Consider the following 21082-nt stretch of genomic DNA (forward strand, 5'->3'; position numbering starts at 1 on the left):
AGAAAACCAACTTGAAAAATTCTGGCATTGTATTAAATTAGTCAATTTGGATTAAAAAATTAACTTTTCTTTCTTTTTTTTTTTTGGTCACTTTTCAAATGACCAGAGCCATTTACTAACGGACCATAAAATTCCTTCATAACGGAAATGCCAGAACGACCTTTACCTTTCAAAGTTACAACTTAGTCCCTTTATAATTAAATGGTAGTAAAATCGGGTATTTTCTTTTTCTCAATTTACTGCAAAACAATTGTTCAAACAAGGTTCCTTCTGTACAGACCCGCTTAATGATGGTATTTAAAAACACTTTTATTAAATGTACTCAAAAAGCTCTACAAAATTATTTTTCATAAACGCTTTTCTTACTTTTTCCTTCTTGGGTATTTACATATAAATAACTTCCATGTCTGCTCTGTGAATGAGCATATAAATAAAATAAATAATGTAATTAGAAATAATCTGTGGGTGCATGGATTAGATTATTTACTGTGCTTTCTGTTGTTTGAGAAAGTTGTCTGTACCCTGGGATTTATTTAGATTTTACTACCTTTCCCTTGATGTTCTGTGGCCTTTTATGTGACTGAAAAAAACAGGTCCTGGAGGCTTATCAAGAATGCCATTGTATGTTTTACTGGAGAACTATGCTTGAATAAAAAAATAAAATAAATAAAAATAAAGAGAATGACACATTACCTAAGACTTGATGAAAGCTAGAACACTGGGAAGTTTTTGTACCAAACAGAAGGATAAACAAATGCGTGTATTAAAATAACATTTGTTCACAGGGTGAAGCCAAAGTAAAGAGATAGCTACTTCTGACTTGAAGAGTTTGCTCTCTTCCCTGGCCCAGAAACTTCTCTTTTCACACTACTTACTCCTACAGCCCCATATTTCCAGGTTGACCCTAAATTCCACCTTCTCCATGAAACAACTCCAGCTAAATTAATTTCTCTTTTCCCCTGATCTTGCCTATAGTACTTTCATTATCAGTCTTTCATCTGCGGACTTAATTAATCGTCTAGTGGCTTGATGCCGTGATTTTATTGTTAGTTAATTGCTTCGTGGGTCATTTTCCCCTATGTTATTATACATTATAAATTTCTGGATGCCAAAAATGTCTCTTACATTTCTTTTGTGTCCCCCCAGGGCTAAACACAGGGCTAAACACAGAGCCAGGAACACAGCAGACAGGGAATCTAGCCTGGTAGAGCAGCGCTGCCCTGAAGCTACTGAGACTTGGTTCCTGCAAATCTTGTAAGATTCATGACTGTAACATTGATAAGAAATTGTTGAATGGTGCTTTGCAGTCAGATAAGAAGGGGCTTTTTACCATCCTGGTAACTCTCCTGCATGAGTGGGATTTTACAATGCACTAATGGTCAAAGGGCATGCAGCATACTAAGCACAGTACAGCACAGAGGCACACCACTGGAGGTGGAGTCCCAGCTCCACTACTTCCCAGCTGTTTGGCAAATAACTCATGTGCATATTTGTTTCCTAATTTTTAAAATGGGGATTAAAAATAATAGTAGTTAACGATCATTCAATACACTCTGTATGAAGCTTTGTTCTAAATTCTTTAAATGTTTTAACTCATTGAATTCTAACATCTACCTTATGAGGTACATACTGTTATTACCCCATTTTCCAGGAAAAGAAACTGAGACAGAGAGAAAGAGTAACTTTCCAAGAATTATATATCTAAGCAGCACACTGAGATTCATATCCAGTCAGGCAGAATTTACAGGCTCAACTACTAAGGTGCATTGTCTCTCATAAAATTTACCTCACACGGTTAGTTTAATGATTAAACAAATTAACACATTTAAAATGTTTAAATATTAAATTTTAAAAAGTGGTTGACATATAGCAAGCACTCATTAAAAGTCCACTGTATTAAGTTTATACGTATGTCATGATTTAGACTCCAAAACTCTTACAATTAATTTAGATAAAAATTATTCTGATAATGACTTAAAATGTGCCAACACATCTCTGTCCAGAGCAAAGCTTACACTCTTAGGAGAAATGTGTACATATGTGAAAAAATTAAGCAAACCAGTGTTAAAAGCAACACTAACTGATGTGGAAGAGCCCATTAGAGTTACATTTGACAAGTGTGTATCCCTATCCACAGTCTTATTATCTAGGAGAGCTCTAGAGAGCTCCTTTTAAAAGGTACCCAAGATGAGTCTGGTGTAAATACTCAAAAGTCACATTTTAAACACATTATATAGGGTGCACTTGAATAAGTACCATATTAGAGTGTTGTGAAACTGCACTCATAAAATAAGGTCCTGATTGAGAAGTCTCGTGGAACCAAATGGAGAGAGATGGGGCTGAATGCTTTCCAGGGGAGGGGAACTTAGCATTCTGAAATGAGGATATCGATAATTCACTCAGAAACTCATCTTCCAGCTCAGTTAAAAGAACAATGACACAAATCAGAAAAACTAATAGTGTGCATAACTTATCAGTTCCACCATGTTCTCTTAGGAGCCCAAATGTTCTGTACATTAATAATTAAGTCTTCTTAAAATCTTCAGAACTGTTGTGTGTAAGAAGAGGGAGGTATGTTAATACCATTAAATCATTGCTATTTTGTATCTTTACCCACAGTCCTTTTTTATATGATTCTTCTGTTACTATAGAGAGATAAAAAAAGATTCCTGTAGTTATGCAATGGATATATGTATTCATTCATTCATTTGTTCTACAAAAGTTTATTGAACATATAATCCAAGCACAGTGCTAAGCCCCAGGAATAGAAACATGTTTGCAATCTAATGAAGACAACAAAAATGAAACATATATGGGTTTCCCTGAGACAGACACTATAGTAAATGCAGATAGTAACTCTGAGTTACAGAGGGGACTCAGAGGAAGACGTGGTCAATAGTATAATGGAGTACATTCCAGAAAGATTTCGAAGAGCAATAACTTCCTCACTGTCAAATCTAAAGGCAGATCCTTAAACACACTGCTGCTTCCAACACCATTTAATACTTCAGTCCTGAAATTTCCTTTGCCCTAAACTTTTGTAATGAAATCTTAAATATTTTTGCCCCTAACCTTCCATGGCCCCTCTTCCAATCCCATGATGGTACCTCTGTTCAACTCTTTTAATGTGGTTATTTAATAGTAATTGGTTTTTTTTGTTTTTTTTTGTTTTTTTTTGTTTTGTTTTCCTGGTTTAGGCCTTTTTTCCTGGTTTAGAGCTTCTTATTCCTTATTTACATCAGATTACTGAAAGAAAAAAATTTTTTTTTAGATGTACAGATCTCCAAGGCTCCTCTTGACTCTTCAGGCTCAGGGCTTGGATATAAGGAGTCCCATGTTTTCTTTTTTAGGCAGCCAGGTGATTCCTATGCCAGCCAGCATCAGAACTACCTTCTTAGGCCTTCCTTCATCTAACTGTTCCAAGTGGAGAGTGTTCATTTTCATATTATTTCCTCTCAGTGGTTTCCTGAACTGCCTAGATTTCTGGGCCTTGAAAAAGTCATCAGACTGAGAACTCTGGAGCATGCAGTCAGCATCCCAGACTTCTCCACCCAGGATAACATAACATCAATTCTACTGTAGCCATTTGGAATCTCAAAGCTGGCTTATACTCTTCTTGTCTTTGATCACTTGTGTAAGACCTTCTGGTCTCCTATCCTCTTTAAAATCTTCCTTCCAAGATTCACAACTGTATCACATGGAAATTCAGATTCAGATTCATTACCTGCTATGACACAGGTAATGTAAAATAGTTTAGTCTTCTAATACTATCACAACACACATGCTATAAAATTTTCTCTAACATGTAAATTCAAGTCACACTGCTTTACTTTATTAAAATACATTCCTAAGGGGCATTATTAAGAAAGTAAAAAGACAACCTACAGAATGGGAGAAAATATCTGCTAATCCTACATCTGATAAGAAATTAATATCCAGAATATATAAGGAACTCCTACAACTCGACAACAACAATAACAAACAACAATTTAGAAATGAGCAAAAGGCTTGAATAGATACATTTCTTCAAGGAATATATACAATTGTACAATAAGTTCATAAAAATATGCCTAACATTATTAACTATTAGGGAAATACAAATCAAAACCACCAAGAGATACTACTTCATACCTCGTAGGATGGTTATAATCAAAAAAATAGAAAACAAGTTTTGGCATAGATGTGGAGAAATTTGACCACTTATATCTTGTATATTGCTGGTGGGAATTTAATTTGATACAGCTGCTCTGAAAAACATGTTGGTGTTTCCTCAAAAAGTTAAGCATAGAAATGCCATATGACCCAGCAATTCTATCCCTAGATATATATACAAAAAAATAAAAATAAAAACAGGTACTCAAACAGATATTTTGTATGCCAATGTTTAATGTAGCATTATCTACAACAGTTAAAAAGTGGAAACGACTCGTGTCCATTGACGTATGAATGGATAAATCAAATGTGGTATATCCATCCATACATTGGAATATTATTTATTCATAGAAAGAAATGAAGTTCTGATATATGCTATACCATGCATGAACCTTGAAGTCATATGCTAAGTGAAATAAGCCAGACACAAAAGGACAAATATTATATGATTCCATTTACCTGAGGTACTTAAGATAGACAAATTCATAAAGGTAGAAAGTGCCTTAGAGGTTACCAGAGAACAAAGGACTAGGAGTCATTGCTTAATAGGTACAGAGTTCTGTTTGAGGCGATGAAAAAGTCTGGTAAATAGATAGTGATGATGGCTACACAACATTGTGAATGTAATTAATTGTACATTTAAAAATGATTTAAATGTAAAATTTTATATTATATGTATTTTAGCACAATAAAAAAATAAAAAATGCATTCTTAGTAAATACTCCAGTTCATAGCAGAAAACCACACTATCCTTATTTAAGGCAAGTTTTAATAAGACTTTTAGCTTTACTGCCAATATATTTTGATTATTCAATTCTAGCTAATGGAAATAGAACAAAAATAAGTACTCATTGAATTGGGTCAAAGATTTAGTCAGAATCAGAGAACCAATAATTTTGTGAGTCAAGTCAGAGGTGAAAAATTTTAGTATTTTATACTCTCAAGGGTCATTCTTCACTGAATGCTATAAATATCTACAAATGCATACCTATATATCTACATATTCCTATATCTACAAGTATAGGAGCCAGTGGCCAAAGGGTTTCTTGGTTCTTATAGTTGTAATTCTTCTGGACAGTAGCAATGTAGTTAGTTGCAAGTCAATACTGAAGGGAAGAACATTCTTAGCAACATCCCTAAGGTGTCTCCAACTCCTTTTCTCTCCCTCCTGAACCACCTGAGGACGTAAACTCATGGCAGCCACAGGCAGATAGATCTTCATTTGGCTTAATCTCCCTCTTCTCTTTCCCTAAATGTCTCCTTTCTCATTGTAAATAATTCAAGTATGGTTTGGGAATTTAGGTGCCTTTGGGGAGTGAATGTTTTTTCCACACAATTATGGTTTCCCACTGAAAATAGGGAAATATTTTTTCCTCTGGACACTCCATTGGAATTAATTACACCACTGAAAGGGAAGTAAGATCTCCAGAGTATAAACATTACCAACATTAGAAACACTCATAAAAATTCTGTAGTTCTAGAAATTTCCCCTTTACTCTAAGTTACTAGGATTTGAGATGATTTTCAATGGAAGGCAGAAAATAGTTTTTCTATCAAATTAAACATCCAAATTATTCTGTTATATTTATTATTAACAGAACAATTATACCACTTTTTAAAAAAGGCAGCAGGCACTTCCATACATCACTGCATTTCTCCCCCAAATTTCCTTTTTAGGTGTTTGAGGGTAACTGAGGGTAACTGTTATTATCATAAATTTTCAAATAAAGAACCTGAGACCAGAGAGGCTAACTGCATTGCTCAAATCAGAGTGGACTCACAACTGAATTTCTACACCCTCTTAACGCTCCTAACGGCATATTTTTCATTATAATTAGAACAAATTGCAGGGCTCTCTGCATAAGAAAAGGACTGGAATGAATATTAAATGTTAAATATTATTGGCTTTTTGGACTTGGAATGTCCCTGTCTGTGGAAAAGTTCATACTAAAACTAACTTGGATCCAACAATTTTCTGCTACAGGTTAAGGTTGTGCCTGCCCTGACAACATAATTACTAGTAAATTGGTTGAATTAGTAATCTATCGACTTGCAAAATGGAATTCACGTTCACATTTTTGTTATTTTGAAAAGTCTTTTGTCAGCAAATCTGAAGCAGATTTCAGATTCCTTGATTTTTTAAAAAATCAGTAACATTGGAAGATGATGTTACTAAAAATTTCTTGAGGAGGTGGCTGGGTTCATAGAGGCAAGTAGGGTAAGGGAGGGTATGGGAGATGGACATTAAGAGGTCGTGGATAGAAGCCTATGTGAAGCCAAAATCCTTTTTCACTCGAGACCTCACGGTCTCACAATTGCATGGCACATTATGGAAGGATCTACAATATATGTGAAGCTGAAGTCCCGAAGGCTAGTCAATAGCCAGAAGACTGGCCTACAAGGACAACAAGACTTTAGAATCTAGAACAACAAACACTTTTTGAAAATGGATCTTGTTAACTGACAAATCCTTTTCCAGCTGAGCGCCTGGGTTGATTTAGGTATGCAAATTTGAGCAGAGTTTTTAAGGAGAGCTGAATTGCTCTACCTCAGAAAGCAATCTCACTGGAGTCCTGGGCCTGGACAGGAATTAGGTGGGGGAAAAAAAGGTGGCTTGAGAGACCCAGGCTACCGTGAGCTTCCCCATCACCCACGGTTCATCAGTGGACCTGAAAATGCTGGCTGGGCACTGACTGTTAGTGGGACCTGGAGAAGGGATGGGATGTAGTTTGAAGTCCAGATTAACTTCAGAAACAGTTTGGCAGGTGCACATGAAGGAACTAGAGACGCAGGAGATCGTGAGAAAGTAAACCTCTGGGGATGGGCAGGAATTTCAAGGAAGCCCAGTGGGTTCCCGCAATTCATGAAACTGAGCTTTTTGTGTAGCAGCAAGAACTTGAGTTGTTTGTTGAATTACACTAGTAAATGGCATAATTAGTGCTAAAACATGGGTCGTCTAATTCCTGGTTCAATGCTCTTTCACATTATAATGTGTTTGTTTGTTTTTGTTTTTGTTTTTAGATACATAAAGAAATTCCTGGTGGCCAGGGATTTCTACCTTGAAAGACAGCCCAGAGCTTCTTGCCCAGACCAAGAAGCTGTCTAAACAGGAGAAAAAATTTTGGATTCTAATGACCCCCTACGTCAGCACTAATTCTTTTTCAATTTCTCAGTCTGATTTACCCAATTACTTTTAATATTGTCCAATCAGAAAACCACTGTTAGTATAAATCAGATGCAGATCAGATCTGCCTCTAAATCTTAGAAGCAAAGTATGAATTCCAGCCAAGATGTTCGAAGAAACCAGAAATATTAAAGTACTGAAAACATGGAACATCTAGTCACATCAGCCCCGATTTAAACCTCTTTGACCTTAGTGGAGACATTCATTTGCCTGTGAGGGTTATCACTCACAGGGCTGGCTGTATCACAAGGCTCCATTCTCAGAAGGGGAAACCACTTGGGGTTTCATGCTTTACCTGTCACTGTCTTAAAATTCTTAATAATTTTATCTTTGAGTTTGTGTTTTACAAGCGAAGTCCATTGGGACAACAGAAGAAGTACTGGAGGACTGGAGCCCCATTGCGCGTGTGGTTCTACCTCCTGGGGATAGTCTCTTTGCGATCCTGTCTGCTTCCCTGCCTCTGCTCAGTGACCTCTGTCATCTGCCCTGGCAGGAGTCAGGACACAAGTCAGGAAGTCAAGCCCACACCCTGTGCACTGAGCCATGGCTGAGGCCTAGGGCCTGAAACTCTGCATTCACCTCACACACATCCTCATGCCTACGAGTTAGACATCAAATAGCAGATTTAAAAAAAACATCATGACTGATCAAGAAAAAACTTTTTCCTGCTTTTTGAAAAGAGAGCCCACATTTTCATTTTGCACTAGACACCATAAATTATGTAGTTGGCCCTTATTAGATACCTTAGTAATCATAAACTGATGTTATTTTTAGATTCTTAACTAACCCCACACATATGGAAAAATAACTCTGATTTTAATAAAAGTATTATTTGGTTTCAAGAATATTAAACACAAAATCAGATATTAACAGTTTGGCAGAGGGAATAAAAAACCTCTGTATTATTCTTGCCAGAAGGTATCATTAACAATAGAAAGTTTGGACCTGTTGTGACTTAACAATATGATGCATAAAATGGAAAAATGAAATTTTTTTCCACTGAGGCAGCCAGGAAAAATAAATACTTATTTCTCCACAGTAAAAATATTATCACTCTATTTTCTATCATATTAGAGAAAGTTTTTAAAAATCTTGTTATTTCTCTCTAGTGTTGATGTATACATAACTACAGTGCTTTTCCATTATCTAACCGGAACTAGGTTGAAATAGCCATAGCCCAGTGACAACAGAGGAATCAAGAGGAAGTATAAGAAATAGCTTTTTCTTTTTAGTTTTGTATCTGTGTCATGTCTTAACATCTTTCTTACCTTGAGCTTTGCCAAAAGGAGTTCATGATCATGAAGAAGTTTTTTGGTTTCATCTTGACTGCTACCAATTTCTAGAATATTGGGCTGTGATTCAGCCAGCTGAAGTTGTATCCACTTGCCACACTAAAAATAAAAATGAAATGAAATGCACTTTCAGTTCCTCTTGTTTCTTCCCCTTCACCCTTCTTTTTCTTTTCTTTCTTTCCTTTTTTTTTTTTTTAGTTCCAGTTACACTGTGAACACTTAATTTTTTCCATAGAGATGGGTCTTAATAAATTGAAAAATGAATCTAGGTCTAATATTAATCCATGATTAGCCTTTTCTTTTTTTAATTCTTGAGATAAATTATTTTTTCTTGGCATATTAGATTTAAATCTAAAATTCCCTAATGAAGAACACACACAATAGATTATGTATTATTGAATATTAGAAAGTTACAAAATAATTCATGTAATTGTACATTCTTTCACTCACAAAACTGAATTTCATAAAAATAGTGAAATTCTATTCAGGCAAGTAGGATGCAAACTTTAGGCTGAATAGTGTCTTTACATTGACCTCACTGGTTCAACCAGAAAGAACAAACAGCAGATGAAACAACTGATTTGTATCTTATTTTAAAGTTAAAACATAACATTTTCCAACTTTTGTTGTTGAGTAGTCAATGAAGTGTATAGGAAAATGTCAATAAAATTAGACGTGTGTGATAACTGCCATTTGAGAGCAGCCAACTTATTTTCCACACTCAGGACTCCTTCACTGCTCTAAGACATAACTGATCACTGCATTTGCTGAGGAACTGCTTTTCTAAGAAGCAACAATTGATTAAGCAAGATGAACCACTAACAGGCACATGCACGTGGATAAATGAATTGCTGAAGAGAAATGAGAACAAGTATGTCTATTCTAGATAATTAGTGTCCTGAAAACATTAGGAAACAAGAGGCACACACAGGTCAGACACAGGCACTTCTATTCCTTTAAGATGGACTGTGCGCTTTGAATATTTTACATGGGACGGCAGTGAGTTAAGGAGCTGGGGAGGGGAAAAAGAGGGAACAATCTTAGAAACACACTTCAATTAAAATAAGTTTCCAGTGTAATTTTAGAAGTTTTTCTTTTTACTGTCAATCCACTTCTGATTCTCCTATAATTTATTCCATATGTATTACTCCTCACCCTGCTCTAAGAAATGTTTCATATTTGACGGGGGGAAAAGTTAACTTTTTTTTTAAAAACAGTGAGCTTGCCTCTTTTCCCTCCCTGCCAAAATTTGCAGATACTCAAAGCATCATAAAATCACATGCAAAATTTCAATTTTTGCTACTTCTGCTTCAGGCTTTTTTCCAAGTCCACTCATTGCCTTTGAAAAAAAATGAGATGGTGAGGAAATCAGCAGAGGTCCTGTTTATGTGGGACCAAGTCTCAACAGCTCTGGAAAATGGCCTCACTAGGAACACTTTGTATTCAGTGCTTGTAGAGTAAATCGTCTTGCTCAATGTCAAGTGCTGCTTTCCTGTTATAATTTCCACATTAACATAAAATTGACAGAATTAAGTGAAATTAAGCAGGCCCTGTTGTCCGTGCTCTAACAAAAGGCCAAAAAAGTCATTCAATTAAGCCTGAAAGTAACTGACTGGTGAGTACCAGCTTGTTTGCTGGATCCCCTTCATTAAACAATGAATTCCTTAGGTGGTGAATTGTCTAAATCCAAGCATAAGGCTTCAGGGGGTTTTGTAGGACACTTTCATGGGAAATAAAATCATGGATGTCTTCTTCAATCTAAAGATGTGTGATCATCTTTGCAAATGGGCAAATTATTTGACATAAAACATGTCATAAAACATAAGCCCCAAGTGGCTTCGACTTCCTGCAGTTAAGAGCATATTGACGCATGTCCTTTGTACCTTCCCTGGCAGAGTCTTCATTCCCCCAACGATGTGACAAGGTTTAACTAGTGTTTTTATCATGTGAAATCCAGTGCTCAGGAGGGCACACATCAGAGCATCTTATTAGGTGCTCTCTGTGCTCCATCATGCTCAAGACAACACCACTCCTTATCTGTTAAGATCTTCCTCTTCCCTCCTCCATCACATTCACTCTCAAAAATCACAAATATTTCATAGGTCTGCTTGACTCTTCAGCCTGGCAATTATGAACTTGTAATCTCGAATGCCTTGCCTTTAAAAACCAAATTGAAAGTATATGATATGTTTTTTTCTTCTTTTTTCTTTTTTTTAACAAAGCTGCTGTAGAAGTTTTCTGCTAAATAAAAGAGAAACTATAGTAAGTGGCTGAAACTTAACAGAGGTTTCTCTTAGCTGCCGCTTTAAGAAAGTAATACGATGTACTCACTGTGTTATCTTCTACATGCCGCGTACTACTGATTGTGTGGAATGTTCTTTAAAATTACCTACACACAGCAAGAAGCCCACAGCCACACAGAAAAGAGAAAGTTGTTAGCTTACCTTTATGACAGCTATAACAATTTTAGAGTCCCCAGCCTGCACAGCTACTGAACTGACTGTCGTTGTAGAAAACTCCACTCCCAGACTTCCTTGGCTGGACATGGTGCTTTAGAATCAGAGTTTATACTTTGGGCAGCCTCCGTACAGATGTGTGTCTGCTAGTCATTTCAGAAGGCAACCACCGGGGTTACTTGGATTCATTCAGGGGAAGAGCTCAGCTCGCACTGATTACTCTGCCAAAAGGAAAGAACAGGAGGTTAAAAATAGACAACCCCATTGAGTTTATCATGAGAGAGAGAGAACTGGAGAGAATCGCCACACCCCTAGTATGGTAACACTAAGAGCCTGTTATTTTTGCCATTATCTTAAATGTGAAGAGCAGCTTCTAGCTCTCTGCCTATCAGCTGATGTTTGACAGCAAATGGAAAAAAGAAAAATTACAACCTGACAACTCAAATTAGTTTTGCCATTGAATCTATGCAGTTATGGTGGACTTTGAAACCAGCTAGTCATTGACCTAGATATAAATCTTTTCAAGATTTTTGAAGTCTTTTTTATGCAAAGAAAAGCTTCTAAAATGTACTTTAAAAATAAGTTTTGGTATTTGGGGATTAAGCCACAAAATTCCTTGAAATACATTTTTAGACTCATTTGCTTTTCTAAAACTTACTGCCTTTTGTCAAATGAAGTTTATGTGGAATGGTCACATTTTCTCAGAGCCTCAGATTTCTTAGGGACATTTAAAAAATATTTCAGTGAACATTTATCAAACAAATATCTACCATTTCAAGATTTCTTTATGACTACTGTACTACATTGAACAGAATTTTTAAATTCAGTTATCACAAATATTAAGAAGTGATAGTTTGCTGTTACCTTTTAATTGCAGCAAAAAACTGTTTTGTTTGTTTATAGATTAACACCATGTATATTTTTCTACAAGTAAAAAACAAACAAAAAAAACCTGTAACATTGTATTTCAGGTTTGGTTTTTATTCTCCCCCAATGCCTTGTGCAGGAAAATTATAGACAGCTTCAAATCAGAGCCTAAGAGGGGCAGATTAATCCTATTACTAGAAACTCAGTGTATGTCACAAGTTGTCTGTGGTATTAAACAGCAGCTGTTGGATTCCCTGTCAAAGAACAGCTGAAAATAACACTAAAGTATAGGTCAGAGGTTAGATGCAAACACATCAGAGATACTGACTCCAGTGCTGTTGGAGCCATCAGAAATCTCTGGGACAAAGCCAGAATGGAGGCAAGAGCAATAAACAGAGTTAAATGAGTCCACTAGCTCTTTAAACCCTTAGCTCAATTTAAAAGCACGTTCAGGTTCAGGGCCAATGTTCAGAAGACTAAGCACTACTGCTTTGTTTTGCTAAAGTTCATGATAACCTTCTTGAGTCAAGGGAGAAAAGTGCTTTTACATGTACTTTGGTGTTCAGCAATTATTTTTGTTCACCAGAGCATGTCATGGCTACTCCGCAATTACGTGGTCATGACCGAGGTGCCTACTGTTCCAGTGAGAGGAAACCATGCCTGGACCCCAGTTCTTGGGCTCCACGAACTTTACCTGATGCCGTGAAAGGAGCATTTGGAGCAAGTTCAGGAGGGCAGATGTCAAGAGACACCATGATGTAGAAAGTATTATAAATGGTATCATTTTATGGGAGGGAAGAACTTGCTGAGAACCAACCCAACTTCTTTGTTGAGGGTGCTTCAATTTTTTGTTTGGACCAACTATTTGCTCAAGCAGGCTCCTTTTGCTTGAGCAAATAGTTGGTCCAAACAAATCAAAACAAACTGAATGAAACCAGTTTTCACTAATTGCCCTCAAGAAAGGCCAAGAGTTGACAACTTTGTCACATGATATCCACACCCAAAACTAAAATGTTCAAAGGAGCACTGCTTAAGTTATTGTGTACATTGCCAATCAGTACAGCAAACAGTGACCCACACCCAAAATACACAGTACTTTCACCCAAAGTTAATCCTGTTGTTAGAAACTCAGTTCCTATCATAAATTGCATGAAGGCCCTCAGGAGAAGGGAACTTTTAGCAGTTGGCTACAAAGATCATGACTAGGGAAAAAGTGGCTATGTCCACAGAGCCCCACTTAAGATGGATGATTGTGTAAAGGGTGTGGAGGGCAGAGTGGAATTTGTGAGACTGAAGCCCCACACAAAGGGAAAAGGAGAAGAGAGATGGAAAGGAGAGAATACATGGGTGAAAATCTGATTAGTTCCAATGTTGAAGGGCAAAGGGAATTAGAAATACTTTAAGATTTTCTTAGAAGATGAATCCAGCTGCTTAGCATCAAAGATGGTCCTTTTTTTGAGCACAAATGACCTTTCTCTCTGTTAATTAGATGAAGCATGAATTTAAGTACTTTCTGTCTGACTAATTTTTTTTTTTAATTCAAATTTATGGCTTTAAATATTCGAAAGACTTGAATCACTTTTTCTCTCCTTCTCTTACTGTTTTTTTTTTTTCCTTTTCAACTTTTTAGTCCTCCCCTTACAGAAGCTGTTGATCAGACCTCTCCATCCACATCAAACTCATTTAGAACATTGGCCTGTGTTCTGCATCTAGCATAATATTTAATTACCAATTGAATCATTAACTCTGATAAGCAGTTTGGAGAATAGTTGGCATAAAATATACAATACCAAAGAAATCAGTACACTATAAACAAATGGATTTTTTAAAGCTTTTTAAGTTACAACTTGTTTAAACTCTGCCTTCTCTATCTTAACAACAATAACGAAAAGCCTCTCAGAACAAAACAAAACAGAAAACCTTACAGGATTCTCATATAGAAGCTCTTGCAGAGGTTATTATGCCTTCTGTTTAATCCTCTGGGAAATGCCTGTTTTTATACCAGCTGAATTTTAGTGAAATATCCTCCATGGGGAATCAAAATGCTATAACTAGATTCTGTTGAGTTGCAAATAGCACTTTTTTGTCTCATTTTTTTTTTTATTATTGTAGAATACATGTAGCAAAATAAATTACCATCTTAAGTATTTTAAGTGTGCAGTTCATGATATTATATACATTCATAATAATGTGCAACAATCACCATCATCAATCTCCATAACTCTTTTATGCTTGTAAAACTGAAACTGTACACCCATTAAACAACAACTCCTCATTCACCTCTTCCCCAGCCCCTGGAAATGACCATTCTACTTTCTGTTTCTGTGATTTTGGCTACCCTAAGTATCTCATAAGTAGAATCATAGAGTATTTGCCTTTCTGTGACTGGCTTATTTCCCTTAACATAATGTCCTCAAGGTTCATCCGTGCAGTAACATATGTCAGAATTTCCTTCCTTTTTAAAGGTGAATAATATTCCATTGTGTGTGTGTGTGTGTGTGTGTGTGTGTACATTTTGCTTACTTATTTATCCATTGATGGACACTTGGGTTGCTTCCATGTTGTAGCTATTGTAAATAACGCTGCAATGAACATGGGTGTACAAATGATCTCTTTAATATTCTGCCTTCAATTCTTTCGGGTATATACCCAGAATTGGAATCACTGGATGATATAATTCTATTTTTGATTTTTTGAGGAAATAATGCACTGTTTGCCACAGTGGTAAATAGTACATTTTAATGAAATATAGGTAGCAAGAAGTATGAAAAGTTTATCATATGATTATTTTTTAGATCTGTCTATAGTTATGCCATTAAAACAACATAATGGAGTAAATGTGTGGTCTGCTCATTTTTTCATCCTTAATGTTTGTCTTACTCAATATTATTGATTAAACTGTGTTCGACTTTATAAAAATAAATAAGATAGACCTGATATAAATAATCCAAATGAGTCTATTTATCCATATTAAAAATTCAAGGCAAAACTTTCTCTGCTATTACCAGCAGAGACATTTACTACCATTTAGTGACAGCTAATTTCATGCCAGGAACCGGGATAGGTGCTTTTTATTCTTTTTTGCATTTAATCCACATAATAAGACTGGAAAGACCTATTTTCCTGACTTTATAAATCACTCTCTCTCACACAAATACACACACACACACATACACACACACAAACACAGTGATTCACTGATTCCTGTCACCTCTGACCCAACTTTTTCTGCCTGGTTTCAAAGCTATCTATGATCTGGCCCCTCCTACCTGCCCAATGACAAACACCATTATTCTCAGGCTGCAATGATCATCCTTGTTCTCTACTTTAATTCAGTTCTATCCAGGAATCGCACTCCTTTCTTCCCTTTATTTATCTAAATTCCTTCCATTGCTTAAAATAAAGTATCAACTCATTTTAAAAGTTGAAATACCTACTTATACATCTCTTCAAACTTTAGTTGTAACTCAAAATTTAATAATTATATTCTGGTATTATAAGCTCATATTATTTCCTAATTATTTCACTTCCATTAGTATTATTTCTCAACTAGATTTAAGCTCTTCATATAAAGGAGCCATGTCTCAATGTTTGTTTTTTTTATTTTTGTTTTTGATCTTTGCAGACCACTTCATAGGGTCATTGTAGAGACTAAAAGAGTTGCTTCACATAAAGTGCTTGAGATGACCTGGCATTTAGCAAATGCTATATATGGAGCACAGCACTAGGCATTTATTAGCACAGAACTGCTGCTAATAAATATTGGCTGACTGATTGAATTACATTAGCTATATAGAAAAAATGATAGTTTTCATGCAACTCATTCATTATTTATTTATGCAACCAATAGTTATTTAACATTTGCTACATTCCAGGCACTTACACATTGTTTAGGGTTATAGAAGTGAGTGAAGTCCCTACCCTTAAAAAGGTGACATTCCAGTAAGAAAAGATAGATCATAAACAATAAAATAAATAACCAAGATAAAAATACTATGATAAAAGCTAAGGGAAAAACAACTAGTAGTGGTTAGAGTAGATTGAATCCAAAAGGTTACATTTATAATTTGCGAAAGAAAACAGGAAATACTTTTAGGTTTTCTAGTGGAATACAGAACTAACAGGAATAATAAACTGAAAATGATTATAAAATAACAACAACAAATAAATCACACAATATGGTAATGGCAATGGGTTAGGGGCTCTGAAACCAGATTGCCTTAATGTATCTGTGCCTCAGTTTCCTGGTTGCAAAGTGTGCATAATGGGAATACCAATATCGTAAAGGTTTTTTTGGAAGATTAAATAAAATAATATTTGTAAAACACTTAAAATAATACTTGACATATAGGTGGTATACTGATAGTTATATATTATTATTTCTAAGACAACAACATCTGTTAAGGGATTTCCTAAATCTAGTAACTGCCACAAAATTTGAAATAAAATTTTTAAATTAAGTTGAATTAAAACACATGGTAGGCCACCCAAGTGGATTAAATATGTTAGAAAGACATGAAATATGCATCACCGGGGAGGAAATTATCTCATTATGATCAGATAGTAAAAACATTTCAGCGAGTCATCATTTCTAGAATATCATCTTTACCATTCGCTTTAGCTAAAATTTTCCTTAACTCATTCTTTATATTATGTGATACTCCTCCTGGCACCTCTCTAATCTTAGTGAAGACATTCATTTGCCTATGAGGGTTATTAACCTTGTAGAATACAAGCATTTTCACTTATTTTACGAGCATTCTCACTTAATTGCCATCCATAAGTAAATGGAAGCTGCTCTTTCCTCTTAGAACAGTCTCCATTCTAGCTATCGACTTCTTCTATGCATGTACTCATTTGTTCATTCACCGAGTATGATTAAATGCCTACTAAGTGTCAGGCACTTTTCTAGATGCCAGGCAAACAGCAATTAAAAAAAAAATGTTTATCCACTGATGGAGCTTGTCTTCTGGTAGGAGAAACAGAATCGATTAGGAAACAAACAAAAAGTACATATATAATTATGTTGGAATGTAATAAATGTTATGAAGAAAAATAAGGCAGAGTAAGAAGGAGAGAGTGAAGGAGGAGAAGGATATTATTTTAGGAAGGAGTCAGGCTTTCCTGAATAGATGAGATTTGAGGATTAAGTTGAAAAGAGCAAGATATTCAGATATCTATGGGAAGAACATTCCAGGTGTCTGGGGCATGCATGTATATTTGAAAAGTATTCATAGGCAGATGTGGTTATAGCTAAGTGAGGATTGAGAAAAGAGGACACTGATAGAATGAGTCTGTGAGGTAGTAGTGCTAGTTCATGTAAAGTGTTCTAGGTAGGTGCCTCTGTGTCTGCTTTGCTTGGAACAAGCATGATTTTCACTTGTTGCCCTGGCATAGTTACTCTTAAGGCCCCTTTCATTTTCAAAATCATCTCTTTTGGATAATAAATTAGGTGGTAATCCTGCTCTTAAGGCAACATAAAGACTTGGATTTTATTCTGAATGAGATGGGGCATTATTGGAGGGTTGTTATCCAAGGAATGACATCATCCGACTTAACTTGTTAAAGGAACTCCGTGGAGGAGAGACTGTAGGAATAGAATGAAAGCAGAAGGCAGGATGAATTCTACTGCACCTAAACCACAGATGACAACACAATGCTCTTTCGGGATCTTCTTTTATGGATACTTAAGTTTTTACTTAAGAAGGATAACATACCCAAATATCATGACTCCTTTCAGCAGTTTTAACATTCTTGTACATTGACTTCCATAGATTTCCTTACAGTTAAACTCATTTAATGACATATAAGCCTTTAGCTTCTCCATAAGACCTGGAAGAATAATTATTAACAAGTGACATCTATATCCAGTAAAATTTCCGTTCAAACCAAACCAAAACAAAACAAAACAAAACAAAACAAAACAAAACATGAGCAAGTTCAAAGAATACTTAGCTTGGTCAAAGATCAAAGGTGGCTATATTTATTATAATTTTAAGCAATGCTTTACCAAAAATGATGTGAGAAATGATATTAATACTTGCATAATTATTATGTACATCTTTTCTTGAAAATTCTCTAAAGCAATGTATTATTTGGAAAACTACCAATTATATGTGTTAAACAGTAAATGTGGCAATTATTGATTTGGGAAAACTTTCTGAATGGGAGAAATTCACACGATACTTCAAGTTGGAAAATATTTTTTAAAAATCACTGCAGAACTTTCATGGGTGAAGTTTATTTTTTAAATGTTAACTCATAAGTCTTCCTACTTGTGTTGAGCTGTGTACTTAGGCTCAACGTAGCAGGGTTCTCATCCCGATATAATTCCTCTTAACATAATGAAGTGCCCTGAGAGTTACCCTTCAGAAGAGAAAGTATGAGAAAACAGGAGTCTTAGCCAACTTGACTTTGGAAAATTACATTTTCTTTCTTTTTCTTTACTGTTGCTAAATTCCAGTTGAGGCTGAGAACTTCCACCCCAGAGGAATCCCAAGGGAGGCTTCCAGAGCAGCATTAGTTCCAGTTGCTAGGGAGGCCAGCAGTGACACTGAGGATGAGCGGTCACTTTTCTAAGCAGCTATAATCTTTGTCAAAGAAGGAAAAAATAATATGAAACTCAAGGACACAAAAATTAGAAACCCTAAACAGGATGGTATTATGCATGAATTCTAAGCAGAAATTATGTAAAAAGTTGAAAAAAGTTAAAATATATATATACATATAAGGTTTTATTCAGAAACACTAAGACATACATAAAGAACTTAATACATATGTATATATTTGTATAATAATAAAAAACATTTGCAGATATATATTATGTATTTTAAGACTCTTAAATAATGTTATGATAGTTTTCTCAGCTGTTTGCGAGTGATGTTTCATGATTTACTGATAGTTTATTGGCATTAGTTTAATGACAAAGCCATGTTTTACAGAATTCGACCACAGATTATATTTTTTAAAACTTAACTGTTTCTAAAAATTTTCTGTATGGATTTCAATATCTGCATCATCATTCCAGATAAGAACACCTCACATCAATGTTCAGACACAGAAGTTCCTCGCTTTGGGAAACTTCATTTGTTAATATATCACTCACCCAAATCATGGAACCTACATGAAAGGCAATGATCGCTGAGAATGTCCGGAAGGATAAAAGAAGTTACTAACACCTGCAGGAAAAAAGATATTCATATACTCAGGCTTTCAGGAAAAACAGGAAACAAGATGAGAGAAACCCACAGAAACCTGGAAATCAAAAATGGAAACAAAACTAGCAGGTCATTTGTGCCCCACCCTACACAACTCACACCACTATAAGCCGACTGGTTTCCCATCACAAATTCTTCCCTCGTAAAGGAAGGACTTCAAAAGCAAAGTCAATTTACTTGAGGTTTAGATTCTGCTTCAGGCATGTCGCTGCCATAGCTCCTGATAACAGGGTAAGCTGATAGCCTCACAACAAATGTTTGCTGATCACCCACCTGCACAGGCCCCAATTTCCTTTATCAGAATCATCCTCATTAAATCTCCTTAGAGCTGTAAAATTTGTAACCATTTACTCTGATTAGGCCTCTCAACAACTTTGTACTCCAGTCAGAGCAGGACTATTATTTCTGTCATATGAGTTGGAGAATTGAGGCAAGAGAAATTCAGTGGCTTATTTAAGTTCATAAAGAGAGTGAGTCAAGAGCCCAGCTACTTCTCTCTTAGTCTCTTGCTCCAATTCCACAGGGACTAAATTCTTCTACTCTAATGTAAGATCAAAAATTATACAGATATCTATACACACCTGTCACTCAGTTAGTCCATGTTTGAGCACTTCCTGGACAGAGCCCTCGAAGTCAGAACAGTATACCAAGCACTCTTAAAAAGCAACAGCAGAAGTCCGACACTGCAAAGCTGTTCTGTTTTCCCCACCTAGAAACTAAAGATAAAATACACATGAAGAATTCTGACAAGAAAGCTTCATAACATAGGAAATATACCAAGCCAAAATGTCCTGGAAATGAGAAGAACCCTCTTAAAGAATTCCTCAAGTCAATATGAGCAATGAAAATACAGAATTTTCATACACGGTTATAAATTAACATTATAAAAAAACTGCTTTGGGTTTGTGTCATCGTTCTTCCCACTTCTTGTTTTGATTAAAATGAAATCAATACAGGCAAATAATGTTCGAGAAAAGAACCAAAAACTTACTTACAACAGAGTAAGGAAATCCTCTCCAATAAATAATGCTGGGAAAATTGGAAAGCCACATGCAAAAGAATGAAACTAGACTGATATTTGTCACCATACACCAAAAATAACTCAAAATCGATCATAGATCTGAATATAAGACCCAAAACAATAAATAACATTGAAGAAAACATAGGTACCAAACTCATAGATCTTGGATTTAGAGAGGATTTTATAAATTTGACCTCAAAGGCAAGGGATGTAAAAGCAAAAATAAATGAATGGGATTATATCAAACTAAAAAGCTTCTGCATAGCGAAAGAAGCCATCAACAAGACAAAGAGGCAACTATCTGAATAGGAGAAGATATTTGCAAACAACACTTCTGATAAGGGTCTAATATCCAAAATATAAAAGAACTCATACAACTGAACAATAAGAAACAATCAGTCCAATCAGAAAATGGGCAGAGGACCTGAACAGACGTTTCTCCCAAGGAGACATACAAATGGCCAACAGACATATGAAAGATGCTCAACCTCACTAGCCATTAAGAAAATGCAAATCAAAACCGCAATGAGATACTACCTCACACCTGGCTATCATCAACAGGAGAAGTTATAACAAATATTAGAGAAGTTGTAGGGAAAAAGGAACCCTAATACACTGCTGGTGAGAATGTAAATTGGTATAGCCAGTATGGAAAACAGTATGGAGGTTCCTCAAAAAATTAAGAATAGAATCACCATATGACCCAGCAATCCTTCTCGTGGCTATCTACCCCCAAAACCCTGAAAACTTTTATCTGCAAAGATATATGCACCTCAAGGTGCATATATCTTTGGTGGCCAAGGCATGAAAACAACTAAAGTATCCTTCAGCAGATGATTGGCTAAAGAAGACACGATACATATACACAATGGAATCTTACTCAGCCATATAAG

General features: G+C 35.7%; 1 protein-coding gene across 1 annotated transcript in view; it reads right to left on the bottom strand.

Annotated features, from left to right (window-relative positions):
• Positions 1 to 20226, bottom strand: part of CCDC141 (coiled-coil domain containing 141) — a 160625-nt gene extending 140399 nt beyond the window's left edge. The window contains exons 1-5 of the mRNA XM_039855348.1: positions 19750 to 20226; positions 19057 to 19129; positions 17669 to 17783; positions 11073 to 11305; positions 8605 to 8727 (exon numbers count right to left, since the gene is read on the bottom strand). Of these exons, the coding sequence (XP_039711282.1) occupies positions 8605 to 8727; positions 11073 to 11174 (225 nt within the window). The 5' untranslated portion in view covers positions 11175 to 11305; positions 17669 to 17783; positions 19057 to 19129; positions 19750 to 20226. The remainder of the gene's footprint in view (positions 1 to 8604; positions 8728 to 11072; positions 11306 to 17668; positions 17784 to 19056; positions 19130 to 19749) is intronic.
• Between the last annotated feature and the right edge of the window lie 856 nt (positions 20227 to 21082).

This window comes from Pteropus medius, unplaced genomic scaffold (genome assembly GCF_902729225.1).
Source record: "Pteropus medius unplaced genomic scaffold, Ma_sr-lr_union100, whole genome shotgun sequence".
Taxonomy (NCBI): domain Eukaryota; kingdom Metazoa; phylum Chordata; class Mammalia; order Chiroptera; family Pteropodidae; genus Pteropus; species Pteropus medius.